The 18,894-nt window shown below is 44.6% G+C and overlaps 2 protein-coding genes across 3 annotated transcripts in view; both read right to left on the bottom strand.

Annotated features, from left to right (window-relative positions):
• SEC23A (SEC23 homolog A, COPII coat complex component) overlaps window positions 1-12,887 on the bottom strand; it is a 44,185-nt gene extending 31,298 nt beyond the window's left edge. Inside the window, exons 1-5 of one of the 2 annotated variants that reach the window (XM_005301547.5) lie at window positions 12,706-12,887; window positions 4,651-4,892; window positions 2,086-2,143; window positions 1,719-1,805; window positions 25-261 (exon numbers count right to left, since the gene is read on the bottom strand). In XM_005301547.5, the coding sequence (XP_005301604.1) occupies window positions 25-261; window positions 1,719-1,805; window positions 2,086-2,143; window positions 4,651-4,871 (603 nt within the window). In that variant the 5' untranslated portion in view covers window positions 4,872-4,892; window positions 12,706-12,887. Of the gene's footprint in view, window positions 1-24; window positions 262-1,718; window positions 1,806-2,085; window positions 2,144-4,650; window positions 4,893-9,603; window positions 9,749-12,705 lie in introns of those variants that run through there. The other variant, XM_024102003.3, reaches the window with a different exon arrangement.
• Window positions 12,888-15,692: 2,805 nt separating this feature from the next.
• Window positions 15,693-18,233, bottom strand: LOC135983445 (uncharacterized). The gene is made up of 2 exons (XM_065595473.1): window positions 17,257-18,233; window positions 15,693-16,262 (listed from the first exon to the last, which is right to left on the bottom strand). The coding sequence occupies exons 1-2, from the start codon at window positions 17,831-17,833 to the stop codon at window positions 15,787-15,789; spliced, it is 1,053 nt and encodes a 350-aa protein (XP_065451545.1). The 5' UTR covers window positions 17,834-18,233; the 3' UTR covers window positions 15,693-15,786.
• Window positions 18,234-18,894: the final 661 nt, after the last annotated feature.

The raw sequence follows: 18,894 nt of genomic DNA on the forward strand, positions 1-18,894 counted from the left end.
TTTAATTGTTTTTTTGTCTATTACCTGAAGTTGTTTTGCAGATAGGTCCTTTGTGCCTCTGAAGACATAGCTTTTTGAAATTCCTTCACAACCAAGCTCATGGACCTGCACCATTCTCCCAAATGTAATAAGCCCTACCAAAGCAGTTGGTGGTAAGAGACTTAATGACATTTGCATGGATTCCTTCAGGGCTTGCAAATCTTCATCTTCCATGCATGTGTCCACAACGTAAAGAAATATCAAAGGCATCTGAGGACCACGCTTTAAGAAATAATAATAACTGAGTGAAAAAGCACATTGTGCAGTATATACTGTACAGAAAATAATTAAATTGCAAAAATATACTTTATATTAATTTTAGTAAATATAGAATTTGCCACATTAGCTCAGACCAATGCTCTATCCAATTTGGCAATCCTCCTCAGGCAGTGGCCAATACCTAATGCTGAACAGGAGAGTGAACTCGATATCATAATTAACTCTATCCAAAAGTGCAATGTTGAATATAGATGAAAAAATTCCTTCCAGGTCTAACCAGATAATTTTGAATCATGAGGTAAGGTTATTAACCTTATAAGATAAAAAACAAAGTATTACTCAAAGTGCCGCTAGTGGTCATTAAATTTATCCAAACTTAGAAAAAAAACAGAAACAGTATTAGGTCTTCTGACCTCTGAGACATTTCATTCCATACTTTGACTATAAATTAGCAGTTCCCCTCATTCTTTCTAAATTCATTCCCCTGTAATTTCAGCAAGTGTTCCCTTTTATCTAGTATTACAAATCTAGCCAAAAAGACGGGCTGACAAATGTTAACTTTACCTTTCTTAATTTGAATCCCTCACTGCAGTCCCCTCTAACTCCTTCCTTTTCCAGTCTAATTAATCTTATTTTTCACAGTTTCTTGTTGCATGGCTTTTTTCCTCTACTAATCTCTGCTAAGACACTCCCATGCCCTACCATGATAAAATGGAGATAGATAAATTATGTTACCTATGCCTGCTTGGTGTGGCATTCTGTCCCCCACTAGTGGCACCTAGCCCAGCTTGAGATTGATGAGTCTGCTACATCGTTGGCTAAGGGCCACATAGCTTTTAACTCATGTAATAGAGGCTCATACACTAAGCTTCAGAGGTCCCAAATTCAATCCCACCCACCAACGACCAGGGTCTTTCAGTGTTACAATTAAATAAGAAAATGCAAATTATATTAACTGATCGGCCAAAAAACGGTTATCTGTAAACATAACCAGTTCACTGCTCACCTTCCCCTAGAAATAAATTGGTTCCAATATCAATCCATGATTATTCAGATATAATCTTCACTTCAAAGATCATTCACTAAAACTAGATCTAAATTATGTTGGCAAGCAGCAATAAAATGATTTTCCGAAACAAGCACAAGTGAACTGAACTCCTCATGAAGAAACAAATCCCAACAGAAGATTAAATCTCTAGAATATATAGAACTTCCCTCTCTTATATTGCCCTTAATAATCAGATAATGTTCCTATAATTTTATTATAATCACTATAATCAAAAACAGTACTCTCCATTTCCAATGGATGATACTGGTCGAAGGTCTACAATTGAAAACATGTAGAGTATTCACTGCATTTTAATCACTACTAAATCAAAACAAAAGTCAAATAAGCCATACTCTACATAGCTAGCTTCAATCTAATTTAATGTCAAAGATTTTATTTGGTTTTTTTTTACCTGTACTACATATTCAATACTAGAAAACTGAGGTAAAAGTTCTGCAGGCTGGTTCATCTCTGATATACCAGCGTAAGTAGGAGGAAACTGCAAAAGCAAAAAAACAAACCATATTAAGTACACATTTCAAGTTAGAGAAAAACACTGAAAAATAAACATGTACATATATTATTTGCTTCTGTAAAAAACGATAGCTATCACTACTGTGAAAAGCTCTCAAGTCTAGTGTCTCAGAATGGGCAGACATCCATATGTTTAGCATCCTGTTGGCAATTCCAATTCACAGGTATAATTTTAGGAATGGTGCATTTCATTTTCCTCCTATAAAAGAAGGTCAGTCTGTAGTCTGGATACTTCATTTTCTTACCTGATTTCTTTGATAACAAAAATTGCAAGCCCAGAGTTTTGCTCGATAATCCACTTGGCTATAAAAATAAAATTAGAAAAGTTAATGTATTATGAATAATTTGTTTTACATTACCATGGGGCTTTGACACTAAATACATATGTTGTATGTACGACATGGATTCAACCTTTATCTGTTTATCATCCTTTTTTCCTAATTGTCAAAGAGGTGTGTGCTTCAAACAAGAATATCCCCCTCACAATGCATCATCTCCTTAATGATTCTGCTGTAAATTCACAATAAAGAATGTATAACTTTGTAATTACTTCAGTAGCAGAAGACTGATGTAATTAATACAGTATCGTGGCTATTAGAGAGGAAGGATGATAGTTAAGGCATTGCACTCGGATGTAGGAGACCAGGTTCAGTCCCAGCTCTAACAGACTTCCTGTGTGGTTTTAGGCAAGTCACTCTGTCTCAGTTCTCAACCTGTAAAATGGGGAAAGTAATACTTCCTTTCTCTTACCCTCCATCTATCTTGTCTAGTTAGGCTCTTGGGTTCAGAGACTGTCTCTTACTAAATGTATATACAATGCCCAGAACAATGGGTTCAGGCCTGTCGATGTTACTGTAATACAAATAATAATAAATAATAATAATAATAATAATAATAATGGCTTCACTGCTGGTCCAGACAAAAGGAGAAGTTAGCATGATAAAAGGAAAACTCCTATTCAAAAAGATTCCTTCAGTAATAACGGGTGGTGGAGAGGGTTAATACACTGCTTTTGTATAAATGTTCTTGTTTTCCAAGTATGCCCAAGAGCAAAATTCCCTAATTGAAGGGAAACCAAATACCTATAATTTCTTAAGTCTTCCTAAAAATTAAAATAGATACACGCATTTCAAATTGCACCAACTCTCCTATTTGCAGTAACGTAAACCATGTTAGACTGTGCAAACAGAAAGGGTATATGCCAACTCTGTCTACCACATCCCGAACCAGCTGATCTTCAGAGGCATTATTTTCTCAGCCTTCTTTTTGCAAACAGGATATTAATGCAACAGCTTCCACTTAAAAAGCAACAGAGGGTCCTGTGGCACCTTTGAGACTAACAGAAGTACTGGGAGCATAAGCTTTCGTGGGTAAGAACCTCACTTCTTCAGATGCATGATAAAAAAATAATTAACTGAGTTTAAACACAACAAATTTCTTTAATAGAGGGACACACCCCAAGACAGCTACATCATATATTCACTACATCCAAAATCCAAAAATTTTAGATACAGTTCACCATGTGATTTTTTTTAGTATATAGCATCTTTCATCTGAGGACATAAAATTACAGATGTCAGTAATTATTATTACCCCATAACAATAATAATAAAAGTAAGCAGAACTTGTGCTCCCAAGTCACATAGGTGCTTTTGAAAATCTCACCCATTGTCTTTAGACAAATAAGTAGTATGTGTTTCCTAGTATTTTTTTTAACCTTATTCCTGTCTTCTCCTGACAGCAGCAGTAATAGGGCAGAACAATTAGTGAAAAATGACACTAAAATCTTTGGATCAGATCCTCACCTGCTGTAAATAGGCATAGCTCTACTGAAGTTAATGAAACTGTGCCAATTCATACATTTTAACACCAGAAAGGGTGAGCAAATCATCTCGCCTGACCTCCAGTGTAACACAGGCCACAGAATGTTACCACATTATCCCTGTACTGAGCCCAATCATTTATATTTGACTAAGCATCTCTTCCAAAAAGGCATCCACAGTCTTTATGTGAAGACATCAAGAGAGGGAGAATTCATACTAGCTGAGGATCTGATCCTTCGTTTACAAATTTTGTTTAGCCATACTTTTAATTTTACAAATAAAAAATCTTGAGTGAAATATAATGCTTCTGATAAGGATAAGCGTCCATTAGACCTGACTTCAGCTATAAGCAAGTACTGTTCCAGCTTCAAAACATAACACTGAGACCTCTATCCTGACACACCACTTTACAGCTATTAAAGTCCATCCTTTGTCTCCCAAGCTGGGGACGCTGAATCACATAAAATTGAGCTGATTTTGTGATGTGCACAAACATCTACTACGGTAAGGACTAGCGGACAATAATTAATTTATTTTATAAGGAACATAAGTCAAATAGGATCCAACTACACAAAAGATGAAAACTTGTTACACTAACTCACCTCTTCATATTTATTTTCTAGAGATAAAAAAAAATTTAAAACTGTATCTACTATCTCATGTGAACTTACAGTTACACAAAACTTCAGTCTCTTATAACCTGATTCAAACAAAAGTTAACATAAATCAAGTTAATTAACTGGATAATTTTTTGTGAATGTCTTCCTTCAAAACAACTATGAGCTGGATCCTGAAATCCTTAGTGGTTGCAGGTTTGGGCCCTACATTTGCCAAGAGTATGCAAAATTTTATAAACAACATAATTTATGCATGAAATGCAGTATTTTCAAACCAGCATTATGAAGGAAAGTTTTTGAATAAAAAATGTAAGTATTTTATATATATATTAAATACCAAAGTATTAGCTAAGTTATTTATTAGGATTACCATAAGGGATTCAGAACTGCACGACAGGTGGTCCTACTGCACAGAACTGGCTCATACTGAATGGGAGGCAAATCAGGACGCTCTTTCAGTGGTGTAAAGAGGGAAGCCACTGGGACTACCATTCTTGTGGCTTCAAGGCGACTTGAAGGCCAAACATTCCAGCTGAATCTAACTCCATCTCTGTCTTCATTCTGCTGGATGAATTCCAGGAAGGTTGCCATTGTTAACCTTTTTTCTTATTTCTGAAATAAAAAGGTATAAATTAACAGGATATATGTGGGTTATATTTTAAAAGAATCACAATCAGGAACAAAAGCTTTAATTACAACCAATATTTACTGGTTAAACACATGATAAAATGTCACACATACTGAAATGTTATGTATTCAGTTTAAAAGGAGCTTTCAGAAATTCCCGAAAACTTCTATAATTCTAAATGAATTATATAGAATTCCAAGAGGAAATGAAGAAAAAAAAACTCTTGGTATGCAGCAACATCATGAAAAGTGCCAAATGTTTGCAAAGTTTGCAAAGTTAAAATAAATGTACTGCACTGAGAGATCATTTTAAACTCACGGTTTTACATTTTCTGTTTTGATAGAAAAGTTTATAGGAAGTTGCTAAGAGCACAAACAATATTAAGAGACATAACACACCAGCATTTTTTTTTTAAATAATGCACACTTCTGGGCCCATCCACAAATATAAATGTGTAATAATGCAGTGTTCTACCCTGGTTAGGGAAGTGCATGTTCTGGGACAATAAGATCCTGTTGGGGAATAGCATTATAAATGGTGCATGTAGTACCACCTTATACTTAAGGTTGCCCAAATCTTTCCATTACCAGACCTGGTTTTCAGTTGCTTATAACTTTGCCAAACTTAAATTCAATCCAAACAGTTTCTCCTGGCAGGTGTCTGCTTCAGGTTGATTTTTTTACATTTCAGCTAAAATAGTTTGTTTCAGACAACAAGGCTAGGGGAAAATATGTTGTTTTATTCATGTTAATTCATGTTAAATACATCTGTTTCGTTCACCAGAAACTCTGGTGCCTCCAAGCTTAGCAGCAAGAACTTGAAATTTGGCAAGTGATGGGCACCCTAGTACTAGGGATGTGTAGTTTGCTGTTCCTGTGAATATCTGTCCAAATTTGGCCAAGTTATAAGCCTTCACAAAATCTCAGTTCTCACATGACTTGTTAGAGTACAGCAACTAAAAGCTGACAGCTCTTCTGCACTGAGTGTGCTCCATCCCAAGAGAGGACCTGCATGTTGACCCAGTACTGACTTTCCCTGCAACTGCTACTGCTGGGTGGGCACCACTGTGGCACCACACACCAGAACTGAGAGCAAGAACACTCTCTTCTGTGTTCTCAATGCTCCCCCTGTTTGCACCTAGATAAGGGGGAGGGATAGCTCAGTGATTTGAGCATTGGCCTGCTAAACCCAGGGTTGTGAGTTCAATCCTTGAGGGGGTCACCTAGGGATCTGGGGCAAAAATCAGTACTTGGTCCTGCTAGTGAAGGCAGGGGGCTGGACTCAATGACCTTTTGGGGTCCCTTCCAGTTCTATGAGATAGGTATATCTCCATATATTATTATATTAATGAGAAGGACACAACCTGACTCTAATGCAGAAGGGTAAGGAATAGGAGGAGGGGGAAAGGATACAAGAGGGAGTTGGGAGGACAGGAAAAGGAGCTCAGGGAGACAAGGGATAGCAGCAGGAGGAGGGAAGATGGGCAGTCGCCATAAAATGGATGAAGACAGAAGCAGGGGCAGGAAACCATGGGAAGGAACTGGGGGGAAAGGGAGAGGCACAGTGGGCAACAGAGCAGAATTTAGGCAGTGGGGATGGGATGGGATGGGCAGAGGTCCAGAGATAGCAGCAGGGGAGGGGCCAGGGAGCGGTTGAGGGGACACAGGCAAAAGGTCAGTAGCCACTAGCTCACATTCCCTATAGTGGTTAAAATGCCAGTGGACCAATCTACTCTAGCACTGTCACCATTGATAGCGGTGAGGCAGCACAATGTTAGACTCAACAGCAGAAGAATTCTCTCAAATTCTCAACATAGATAAGCCTAATACAATTACAGAACTAAATATATACAAAAAGAAAAACAAAAAGTCCAGGATCAATCCATGTGGATCCAATTGCAGGACTGGAGCCATAGTGTGGATAGGCCCACAGTTTCATATACTTGCTTAGCCACTCGCGTGATAAGTAAATTGCTTACTTTCTAAGTTATAAAAATACTAATGGTCAGAATCATTCCCATGAGCCCAGCTGCACAGGAAAGAAGAGTTGCCTTGATGGAGGGCAGGCAATGGTACACAGAGGGATAGGGGGTCTCGAAGAGGAGGGAAACTTTAAAATATGATCAATACAAACAATCTAAGCAGAGGTTGCCTCGGAAGATACTATAAGAATCCAATTCAACAAGGTGCTTAAGTACATCTGCAGCTTTAAGAACACAAGTAGCCCCATAGATTTCAGTGGGACTACCCACGTGATTAAAGCTATTCAATTACTTAGATACCTTGCTGAACTGGGGCTTAAATCAGCACATTTCATGGCTAGGCTGGCTCCATACCTATGCTTTAATGGGTGCTTGAAAGCAGTGTGCAACTCTGAGCATGTCTCCTGGCAAACTTCCCATTGGCAGGGATCTGGCTCTCATTTAGAAAAGTTTTAATGTTTTATATATGGCATATACCACTAGTTTACAGTCTTGATGTAGGAGTTCAGATAATACTTAAAGGGACGTCAAGGTTTTTAGTTCTAAAATATCAGTGATGAAAATTATCCAGAAGGTAAATGTAGTATCTAGGTTTTTGTTTCATTGTAAAGTGCTATTATTCCATTATTGGGAAACTTAATAAACAACTACCAATGAAAACTGACAATTTGAAAATGGCCCACAGTAACCATTCCCAAAACTGACTGTGCACATCACAATAAAATGGAGATAGTCTATTTGTCAATGTCTACAGACTGGATCCTTTTCCTTAAACTCTTCCACAGTTGCTACCCCCATCACTGCTCCAGTTCAATGGTGGGAGCACTAGAACAGACTAGCTGCCAGTGTTTTAACAACCATGTCATATAATCCTATTATGAGCAGGTCTACAGGACATGATAATTAAAATGCAGGGAGCTATCAGGAACTCTGTCCACACTAGCACTCCATTCATTGCTACTAATAGTAGAGATACATCAGCAGTAGTCAGGGTGGGAAAATTTAAGAAAAGTAGCCTAGTGTAGACATGGCTATTAGGTACAGAGGGAAAGTGAGGATTGGGGGGTGGGAGCACACAAAAACTAGGATGTATGTGGGGGAAAGAACAGAGAGAGGAGAAAAATAAGTCAATTAAGGAGTGAGGGACAGGCTGGTACTTAAAAGGAACTAAAAAATAAAAGCCTTCTCCCCTAATATTTCAGGAGCCATCACTGTAATGTTGGGAAATAGATAGGTGGGCATGGGTGAGAGTGAGAGAATGTTACCAGAATGAAAAATAAATAAATAGGCAATGTGGATGAAGAAACAACGATATCTGGCATAACCATGGAATCAAATTTGAAGGGAACAGTTTCTTTTGTTAAAATAGTTTACTGAACAGAGATAGGAAATGGCAACTCATTACGAGAGAAGCACTATTTCAAACACTATACATGAAGTTTTAATCAAAAAAGGGGTAAATAGCGAGATGGCAACGTTTGCAGATGATACAAAATTACTCAAGATAGTTAAGTACAAAGCAGACTATGAAGAGTTACAAAGGGATCTCACAAAACTAAGTGACTGGGCAACAAAATGGCAGATGAAATTCAATGCTGATAAATGCAAAATAATGCACAATGGAAAACATAATCCCAACTATACATGTAAAATGATGGGGTCTAAAGTAGCTGTTACCACTCAAGAAAGAGACTTTGGAGTCATTATGGATAATTCTCTGAAAACATCCGTTCATTGTGTAGCAACAGTCAAAAAGATAACAAAATGTTAAAAACCATTAGAAAAGGGATAGATAATATTATAGTAAATATCATAATACACTATATAAATCCATGGTACACCCACACCTTGAATAGTATGTGCAGTTCTGGTTGCCCCATCTCAAAAAAGATATATTAGAATTGGAAAAGGTACAGAAAAGGGCAACAAAAATGATTGGGGGATGGAATAGCTTCCATCTGAGAAGAGATTAAAAAGACTGGGATTGTTCAGGTTGGAAAAGAGATGACTGAGGGGGGGATACGATAGAGGTCTGTAAAATCATGAATAAGGCTGTGAATCATTCACAGATCACGGCTTCCGTGACTTTCCACGACCTCTGTGAATTTTACAGCAATGGTGCGGCTGACCCCAGGACCACCCCCGCAGCTGGGGAAGCCCAGGAGCCAGCAGCACCGGCCACTGCTCTGGCAGCCCCAGGCTGCTGGTCCCCAGCACTGCCCTGAAGCAGTGGTCTGGGACAAGCGGAGGTGGTGGCAGGGCCCTGGGCTGCCCCCCACCCGGAGAAGCAGCGGTAGCAGGGCCACAGGCCGCCCCCCCCCCCCCAGAGCGGCGCCACGGGCCGCCCCCACCCCTACAGCAGTGGCAGGGAGCCCCAGGCCGCCACCGCCCTCTCCAGCGGTGGGGGGCCCCAGACTGCTCCCCCCCCCAGCAGCAGGGGGCCCAGGGCCACCCCCAGCTGCAGCGGCCCCCTCAGCAGAAGGGTCACCCCGTGCTGCCCCCACCCCAGCAGCAGTCTTCAGGAGCGCTCCCCTCCCAGCACGTAAGATTTAGTCACAGGTATTTTTAGTAAAAATCACGGATAGGTCACTGGGCCCTAACTTTTTGTTTATTGCCCATGACCTGTCCATGACTTTTACTAAAAATACCTGTGACTAAAATGTAGCCTTAATCATGCATGGTGTGGAGAAAGTGAATAGGGAAGTGGTATTTACCCTTTCATGTAACATAAGACCCAGGGGTCACCTGATGAAGTTAATAGGCAGTAGGTTCAAAACAAACAAAAGGAAGTACTTCTTCAGACAATGCACAATTTGTGGCACCCGTTTCTAGGAGATGTTGTGAAGGCTGAAACTATAACTGGGGTTCAGAAAAGAATTAGATAAGTTAATGGAGGATATGTTTAACAATGGCTATTAGCCAAGACGGTCAGGGATGCAACCCCATGCTCTGGATGTCCCTGAATCTCTGACTGCCAGACGCTGGGACTTAACAACAGGGGTGGATCACTCAGTAATTGCCCTGTTCTGTTCATTCCCTCTGAAACATCTGGTATTGGCCACTGTCGGAAGGCAGGATACTGGGCTACAAGGACCATTGGTCTGACCAGTATGGCCATTCTTGTGTTCTAATGTAAAAATAGCCCGTCAACTCCAACTCTACTCGAGACATAAGTAAAAATTTGAAATTAAGACAAAGTATTTCAAAGCTAACTCCCTTTTTCTGTACAGTATCTTTTAAAGTCTTATTTCCCCTTCATTTCGCCTCTACTTTGAAGTAGCTCTATGTAGTCTTATTTTTATCCCCTTATTACTTGGTTACGTGCTCTACAGAGGGCAAGGTACGCAAACTCTGTATGGTGACTCATAAAAATGAAGCGCATGCATACAAAGCCCCATAATGTGAAACGAGTTAAATGCAGTTGCATTTCTAAGATAGCATATGCTTCTTGTTTAGATTTAGTTAACATGTTCATGCTAAATTTCCCTCCCTTTCTTTCCATCCTTTCCTTCCCTTCCAAGACCTGACTTGGTTTATAAGTATCACAGTTTAAATTACCAAAATAGGATATAGCTTTTTAAGATATGGGTTTTGCAGTTGAGTTATTGTAGTTATACATACATCTTTCTCACTAAAACAAAGACATTATGCTAGACTTGGAGGGCTTAATTCGGTAAACCCTTACTCATGTAAATTACCCTAAAGTAGTCTCATTGGGATTTGAGGGCACTTAGCACTTTCTAGGATCTTTCCCTTAGTATGTACCAAATATGTTTGTTATATTTCACAAAGATATCCCATAACTGTACAGTTTTAAAACATATGCCGTTAAGTAATCATTCTGGAAACCACTGTTAGTTTGCTGACTGATGCAAACAGGCAGTATATGTTTTTTTCCCAACACAGATTCATTCTTTTAATATCCCCTCCTTTATTACAGCACTTGCAAATACCTTTAAATATTTCTAAACCTCTTTCAGAAACTCATTAATTTATTTCAAAATAAAATCTACTCAACCGTGGTAGAACACCTGAACCCCACCAATACCCTCGAGAGAAACATCTTGTTTTTGTAAGGGTCCCAGTGGGGCAGCAATCATACTTCAATACCATAAAAATATTATAATGTAGTACATACTTCTTCTAAAATAAAATTAAACTAGTAAGCTTGAAATTATAGCAATCACGCTTTAATCAGCCTATTAAATCATTATTAACTTTATTTCTGATTTGATTATTTTCTTTCTAATTTTTACACCAAAAGAAAAAAATCAGACAAATTTATTCCAATTCCAAAATATTTAAATTAGGGGAAATAGTTGGCTCAGATCAGAATTAACTGTAAATTGTCAAAATGACAGAATTTAACCAGACAGTAATAAATGGTCAGCAGCAGCTTCATTAATTCCTCTCTTTTCTGTGACCTTCTTCTTGAACACAGCAGTACACCAGACCTGCTTCCCAAGTCCCCTCCATTAAGGACTGATTTTAAGAGCAGAGTAAGTTATAGCCCATCTGAGGGGAAGACTTTTGCTGCAATGGGCTTACCTAAAAGCAGTTTTTGTACTGCTATGCCTGTAGCTATTTAGGAACTGCTATGGTCCCTCCAATCCCCTAGTGTGGGCACAGTAATACCAGTAAAAGGTGCTTATATCTGATTTCTGAAAAAATTACAGATATAAGCTATACCAGTGGTTCTCAACCTGCAGCCCATAGGCTGCTTGCGGCCCATGTGATATCCTCGGGGCCATACAGGCAATATTGGATGCAGCTCACAATAGTAAATAGTTTGAGAACCACGGAGTTATACCAATATAAGCACCTTTATACTAGTTAGTATAACCACATCTACACCAGGGGCTTGTACCACTTTAACTATTCTTTGCTGTGTCCATAAGACAACTCCTCTTGTCAACATAACTGAGCATCTCCTCTTATACTGTTGATCCCAGTCCTGCAGAGCAGGCCAGAGTATAACATATTAGCAAACTTGGAGACTACTGTTCTTGAATGGCCAGTATCCCAAATTCCAACCTCACAGCCACCGGAGGGGGCTCTGACACTACTGAGCCTGAAGCACAGGCACTTGGGGGGTCATGTGATGCGCTCTCTACGCGCATACCCCCCAGCCCATAGCATAGGGGTGACAAGACTTTAACTCCCTGCACCTCCCAAACCTCACGCACTGGGGGTGGACTCCCCACATACCCCCTCCCCCACGCAGTCTACTAACAAGTCGGGGTGAGCTCCCTGCACCACTCCCCTCAACCCAGAAACAACTACACCGACCCTCCTCTGGCTGAGAGGCTGGAATTTGGGATATTGGCCATTCAAGAACAGCAGAGACAACTGGGGTGGGGGCTCCCTGCACCCACCCACCCACCCTCCCTCCCTCCAACCCACAGACAACTGGGATGGGGGCACCCTGCATCCACTCACACACACACACCCTCCAACCCACAGATAACTGGGGTGGGTGCTCCCTGCACCACCCCCACCCCACACGCACTCCCCAACCCACAGACAATTGGGGTGGGGGACGCACAGACAACTGGGATTAGGGTCTCCCTGCACCACATACAAGCCGCGAGCACCGGGGGTCTCCCTGAAGACACACACCCTCCCCCCATCCACAGGCAGCTGGGGAGGGCTCCCTGCAACACACACAGCCCGAGGGCAGGGGCACTAAGAGATTCTAGCGCCCTGCACTCCCAAACCGCGGTCCCGGGGTGCTGGGCTCCCGCGCCCCCTTACTGCCCAGCTCCCCCCCTCGGCGCAGAGTTGTTATTCAGCTGCCCGGCCTCAGCCCCACTCACCCGCCGGCGTCCCAGCCCCAGCCGCCGCCTGACTCACTCACTCAACCCAGCAACCCCGCGCTGCCGACGCGACAACATGGCTGATGGGAGAGTCCGTGCCACGTCAAGGGGCAGAGAGCGCGGCGCGGCCGGGGGCCGGGGCTGCGCCCGCCCCGCCGCGGGGTCTCCGCGGGAGGAGAGCCGGCACCCCCGCCCATGGCTCCCCCTGCCGATCCGCCCCCGCGCTGCAGGCAGAGCGTCCCGGGGCAGCTCGGGCAGAATTGACTCCCGTGTTGTTCGAGTGTGTCTGGCTGAACCTCAGGGGTGCCCCGAGGCAGCCAGCGGACCACCCTGCCCTGCCGCTGGTGCTGTCGCCTCGCACAGGGCTTCTGACATCCTTCTGCTCCGGGGTTTTGCCACAACCGGCCATGAGGGACTCCCTGCATCCACACCCCAACCCACAGACTACTGGGGTGTGGAACTCCCTGCACCCATACCCCTAGACAACTGTGCATGGGGGACCCCTTGCATCACACTCCAACCCACAGACAACTAGGGTGCAGGGACTCCCTGCCATCCTTCTGCTATAAACAAAGGTTCTCTAGTGTTTCTCCCCCGTACATGGCATCTGCCATCCTTCAGCTACACACCAGGGTTCTGATAAAAGAAGGAGGAGTACTTATGGCACCTTAGGCCTTGTCTACACTACGAGAGTAGTTCGATTTTACTTGCATCGAATTTTTGTAATCGATATTGCAAAGTCGAACGTGTGTGTCCACACTAAGGACAGTAATTCGACTTTGTGCGTCCACACTAACGGTGATAGCGTCGACATTCGAAGCGGTGCACTGTGGTCAGCTATCCCACAGTTCCCGCAGTCCCCTCTGCCCATTGGAATTCTGGGTGTAGCCGGCAATGCCTTCTGGGTAACAAAATGAGTCGAGGGTGCTTTTGGGAAACTGTCGTCATCCGTCCATCACTCCCGCCCTCCCTCCCTGAAAGCGCCGGCGGGAAAACAGTTCGCGCGCTTTTCCAGTCATTGACAGCGCGGACGCCACTGTACTCCGAGCATGGAGCCCGCTGCGACCATCGCTGCAGTTGTGGCCGCTCTCAACGTCTCGCAGCTTATCATAAAGGTTTCCCTGAGGCAGATGCAGAAAAGTCAGGCAAGGAGGCTACGGCACCGCGGTGATGTCCTGAAGTCTGAGAGTAGCACAGACCTGTCAGAAAGCAGGCGACCCAGCGCCGAGGACATCACAGTGGCAATGGGTCATGTTGATGCCGTGGAACGGCGATTCTGGGCACGGGAGACAAGCACTGAGTGGTGGGACCGCATAGTGCTGCAGGTCTGGGATGAATCCCAGTGGCTGCGAAACTTTCGCATGCGGAAGGGAACTTTCCTGGAACTTTGTGAGTTGCTGTCCCCTGCCCTGAAGCGCAGTGACACCCGGTTGCGAGCTGCACTGAGTGTACAGAAGCGAGTGGCCATAGCCCTGTGGAAGCTTGCAACGCCAGACAGCTACCGGTCAGTCGCGAACCAGTTTGGGGTGGGCAAATCTACCGTGGGGGTTGTTGTGATGCAAGTAGCGAAGGCAATCGTTGATGTACTGCTGCCAAAGGTAGTGACCCTGGGAAACGTGGAGGCGATCATAGATGGCTTCGCAGCGATGGGATTCCCAAACTGCGGTGGGGCCATAGATGGAACTCACATCCCTATCCTGGCACCGGACCACCAGGCCACCCAGTACATTAACCGAAAGGGATACTTTTCCATGGTGCTGCAAGCACTGGTGGACCACAGGGGACGTTTTACCAACATCTACGTGGGATGGCCGGGCAAGGTTCATGACGCTCGTGTTTTCAGGAACTCTGGTCTGTTTAGACGGCTGCAACAAGGTATTTACTTCCCGGACCACAAAATAACTGTTGGGGATGTGGAGATGCCTATAGTCATCCTCGGGGACCCAGCCTACCCGCTAATGCCCTGGCTCATGAAGCCCTATACTGGCGCCCTGGACACTGAAAAAGAACTCTTCAACTACCGGCTGAGCAAGTGCAGAATGGTGGTGGAGTGTGCTTTTGGCCGTCTCAAGGGGAGATGGAGAAGCTTACTGACTCGCTGTGATCTCAGCGAAACCAATATCCCCATTGTTATAGCAGCTTGCTGTGTGCTCCACAATCTCTGTGAGAGCAAGGGGGAGACCTTTATGGCGGGGTGGGAGGTTGAGGAAAATAGCCTGGCTGGTGATTACTCACAGCCAGACAGCCGGGCGATTAGAAGAGACCAGCGGGAAGCGCTGTGCATCCGGGAGGCTTTGAAAGCAAAGTTCCTGAGTGAGCAGGGTAACCTGTGATTTTATAGTTTGTGTACTGAGAAGCTAAACCTGCCCCCGTTTCTTTACCCAGGTAATGTTGACTATCCTATCCAGTTACATACCCCCTTCACCCCCCCTCCAACACACGTGTCGAAATAAAAATAGTTCTACTTTGTTAAAGCACACCGTTTTCTTTAATACTGTTTTAGCGGGAATTTTTTAAAACTGGGACGCAGACTGTGGTGCGGGGCGGGTCTAGTGTTGTGATGCGAATGCAGCTTCTAAACTCAAGGATTGACAGGCTCCGCTGCGGTGGGATGCTTGTTTCAACGGAGCCTGTCACCCCTCCTGATCGGGACTGTGTGTATGGGAGGTCTATTTGACTTTGTGGCAGGGGGAGGACGGTTACAGATCCCATGCTGTGTGGCTCTGTGATCCTGTCTAAGGACCGGCGCTTAAGATCTGTAACTGCCCTCCCCCGCCACAAAGTCACAGAGCAACCCACCCCCCCAACATTACATCAAAACAACCTCCCAGACTAACCGGGGCAACTAGTCACTGCATCACTGCACTGTGTATGTGCCCTGCTGCTGTGCCTGCCCCCGACTATGTACCCTGCCAAAGGAGACTGTCCTGTCCAATTTCCAACCCCCTTTCCCCTCCTCCTCCAAAAGAACATGATTGAAACAGTAGTTAACAGAAACGAATTTTTTATTATCAACTACACATGGCATTGGGAGGTGAAACTTGGACGTGGGCTTGTGTCAGGCGGGAAGGAAAGAACTTTTCAAATTTTGGGAAATGAGAGCCTTCTGCTACTAGAGCTCTCTGCAGGGGTGGAGTGAGAGTTAGCAGGGACTCTGCCGCCTCTCCTTCTTTGCACTTTGGGTGAGGTGGGTATGGGACTTGGTGGCGGGGGAGGGCGGTTAGAGATGGACTGCAGCGGGGCTCTGTCCTCCTGCCTCCGTTCCTGCAGAACATCCACAAGGCGCCGGAGCGTGTCCGTTTGCTCCCTCAGTAGTCCAAGCAGCGTTTGAGTCGCCTGCTGGTCTTCCTGCCGCCACCTCTCCTCCCGATCCATGTTGGCTTGGTGCATTCGGGTCAAGTTCTCCCGCCACTGGGTCTGCTGTGCTGCCTGGGCTTGGGAAGAGGCCATAAGCTCAGAGAACATGTCCTCCCGTGTCCTCTTCTTCCTACGCCTAATCCGCGCTAGCCTCTGGGAGTGTGATTCCAGGCTAGGTTGTGAGACAGTCGCAGACGGGGCTGTGGAAATGGGAAAAAGGGAGTGAATTCCTCTGAAAGATAAATGTAGTTGTGAACAAAGAACATAGTCTTTCTCTGTGAACAAGACCATGCACAGCACCTTTCACATGCGCACTCAGCACAAGGTCGAATTCTCGGCCTTCGCATTCTGTGCCTGGGGTCTTGAACAGCACATTTGAGAAGCGAGGCAGCACAACGGAATTTCTGTTGCAGGCAGACATGGTAAGCCGTACACTTGTGGCAGTTTAAAACTTTTATATTACCACTGGCCTCATTTCACATTTAAATCAATGTCAGTCCCTGCTGCCAGCAATCCGGCAAGCGGGAACTCTGCCCCTGTCCCACCCCCTCGCGGCTGTCCCCGGGAATGATCCCTTTCGGCTGCCCCTCTCCCGCCTCCACCGCGTGGCTGCAAACCAGCGGTGACAGTTCTGTAAAGGAACGGGAAAGCAGTCCCAACACTAACATTCCCCTACCTAATTAAAAGCAGGTCACCATGGCCGACATCACCCTGATGAGGATCTCCGAGAGCGACAAAGAGAGAATGCTCCGGGAAAGCCTCCAAAGACCAGGGCCGTATGCCGCCCTGCTGTGCAGAGCAATGATCCCCGAGTACCTGATAATCTCGTGGCGCGGCAACGTGTCGTACTTCGGAGGACCCAATAAGGCCGCTCTCCCCAAGAACCTCATGCAACGGCTTTCAAGTTACCTCCAGGAGAGCTTCATCGAGATGTCCCAGGAGGATTACTGCTCTATCCCCGCACATATAGACCGCATTTTACTGTAGCTGCAGTAGCAGGGAATACACAGTAGAGCGGCTTGTGCAGGACAATCACTGAAAACCGGACATTGCTAGATTTCTTTTCAAAACTTGCACTGCCCCTTACTAAACCGTTAAGCGCCTAGGGCACACTAATCATGAACAACCCATTCTTTTAATTGTTAATATTCCTGTTTTGTTAAAAATAAATGTTTAGATGTTTACAACACTTACTGGCTGATCCTTCACCAGATTCTGTGTCCGGGGTAATGGCTGGGGACGCTTCGTAGGGGATCTCTGTAAGGGTGATGAAGAGATCCTGGCTGTCGGGGAAATCAGCGTTGTGAGAGCTGCCAACTGCCTCGCCCTCCTCATCTCCTTCCTCATCTTCCCCGTCCCCTAACATGTCTGAGGAACCGGCCGTGGACAGTATCCCATCCTCAGAGTCCACGGTCACTGGTGGGGTAGTGGTGGCGGCAGCACCGAGGATGGAATGCAGTGCCTCGTAGAAACGGGATGTCTGGGGATGGGATCCGGAGCGTCCGTTTGCCTCTTTGGTCTTCTGGTAGCCTTGTCTCAGCTCCTTGATTTTCACGCGGCACTGCGTTGCATCCCGGCTGTATCCTCTCTCTGCCATGTCTTTAGAGATCTTCTCGTAGATCTTTGCATTCCTTCTTTTGGATCGCAGCTCGGAAAGCACGGACTCATCGCCCCACACAGCGATGAGATCCAAGACTTCACGATCAGTCCATGCTGGGGCTCTCTTTCTATTCCCAGACTGCACGGCCATCACTGCTGGAGAGCTCTGCATCGTTGCCAGTGCTGCTGTGCTCGCCACGATGTCCAGACAGGAAATGAGATTCAAACTGGCCAGACAGGAAAAGGAATTCAAATTCAAATTTTCCCGGGGCTTTTCCTGTGTGGCTGGTCAGAGCATCCGAGCTCGCACTGCTGTCCAGAGCGTCAACAGAGTGGTGCACTGTGGGATAGCTCCCGGAGCTATTAGCGTCGATTTCCATCCACACCTAGCCTAATTCGACATGGCCATGTCGAATTTAGCGCTACTCCCCTCGTCGGGGAGGAGTACAGAAGTCGAATTAAAGAGACCTCTATGTCGAACTAAATAGCATCGCAGTGTGGACGGGTGCAGGGTTAATTCGATTTAACGGCGCTAACTTCGACATAAACGCCTAGTGTAGACCAGGCCTTAGAGACTAACAAATTTATTTGGGCATAAGGTTTCATGGGCTAAAACCCACTTCATCAGATGCATGTGTGGAAAATACAGTAGGAAGATATATATATACAGAGTACATGAAAAAATGGGGGTTGCCATACCAACTCTAACGAGACTAATCAATTAAGGTGGGCTATTATCAGCAGGAGGAAAAAAACTTTTGTAGTGATAATCAGGATGGCCCATTTCAAGGTTCTGATATGGCATTGCCATTGATTTAAATGAGCTTTGGATCAGGCCCTAAGTGAGTCACAAATCCTCTGAACCCCTGTTATTCATTACACAATATTCATTCTGTCTATGAAGGGCCCAAATGTGCTGTCATTTGCACTTGTGTACATTTGGGTTTACTGCAGATTTACACTGGTAATTGCAAATAGAATCTGGCCAGAAATTAAGGACAGATTCTCAGCACCCTTGTCCCATTCAGTACATACTGCTGACTCATTCAGGCCCCAGTCCATGAAAACACTTTACCACAGGCCTAGCTGAGCATGTCAGTAGTCTCACATACGCAAATATATGCTTAAGGCTTTCGCTGGTTCAGGAAGGGCTTTGTTGCATACAGCGTGAGGCAGAGGTCCTGTGAGAAAAATATATATATTTAAGAAATTAAATCTCTTTATTGAGCTGAA

This window comes from Chrysemys picta, chromosome 4, assembly GCF_011386835.1.
Source record: "Chrysemys picta bellii isolate R12L10 chromosome 4, ASM1138683v2, whole genome shotgun sequence".
Taxonomy (NCBI): Eukaryota; Metazoa; Chordata; order Testudines; family Emydidae; genus Chrysemys; species Chrysemys picta.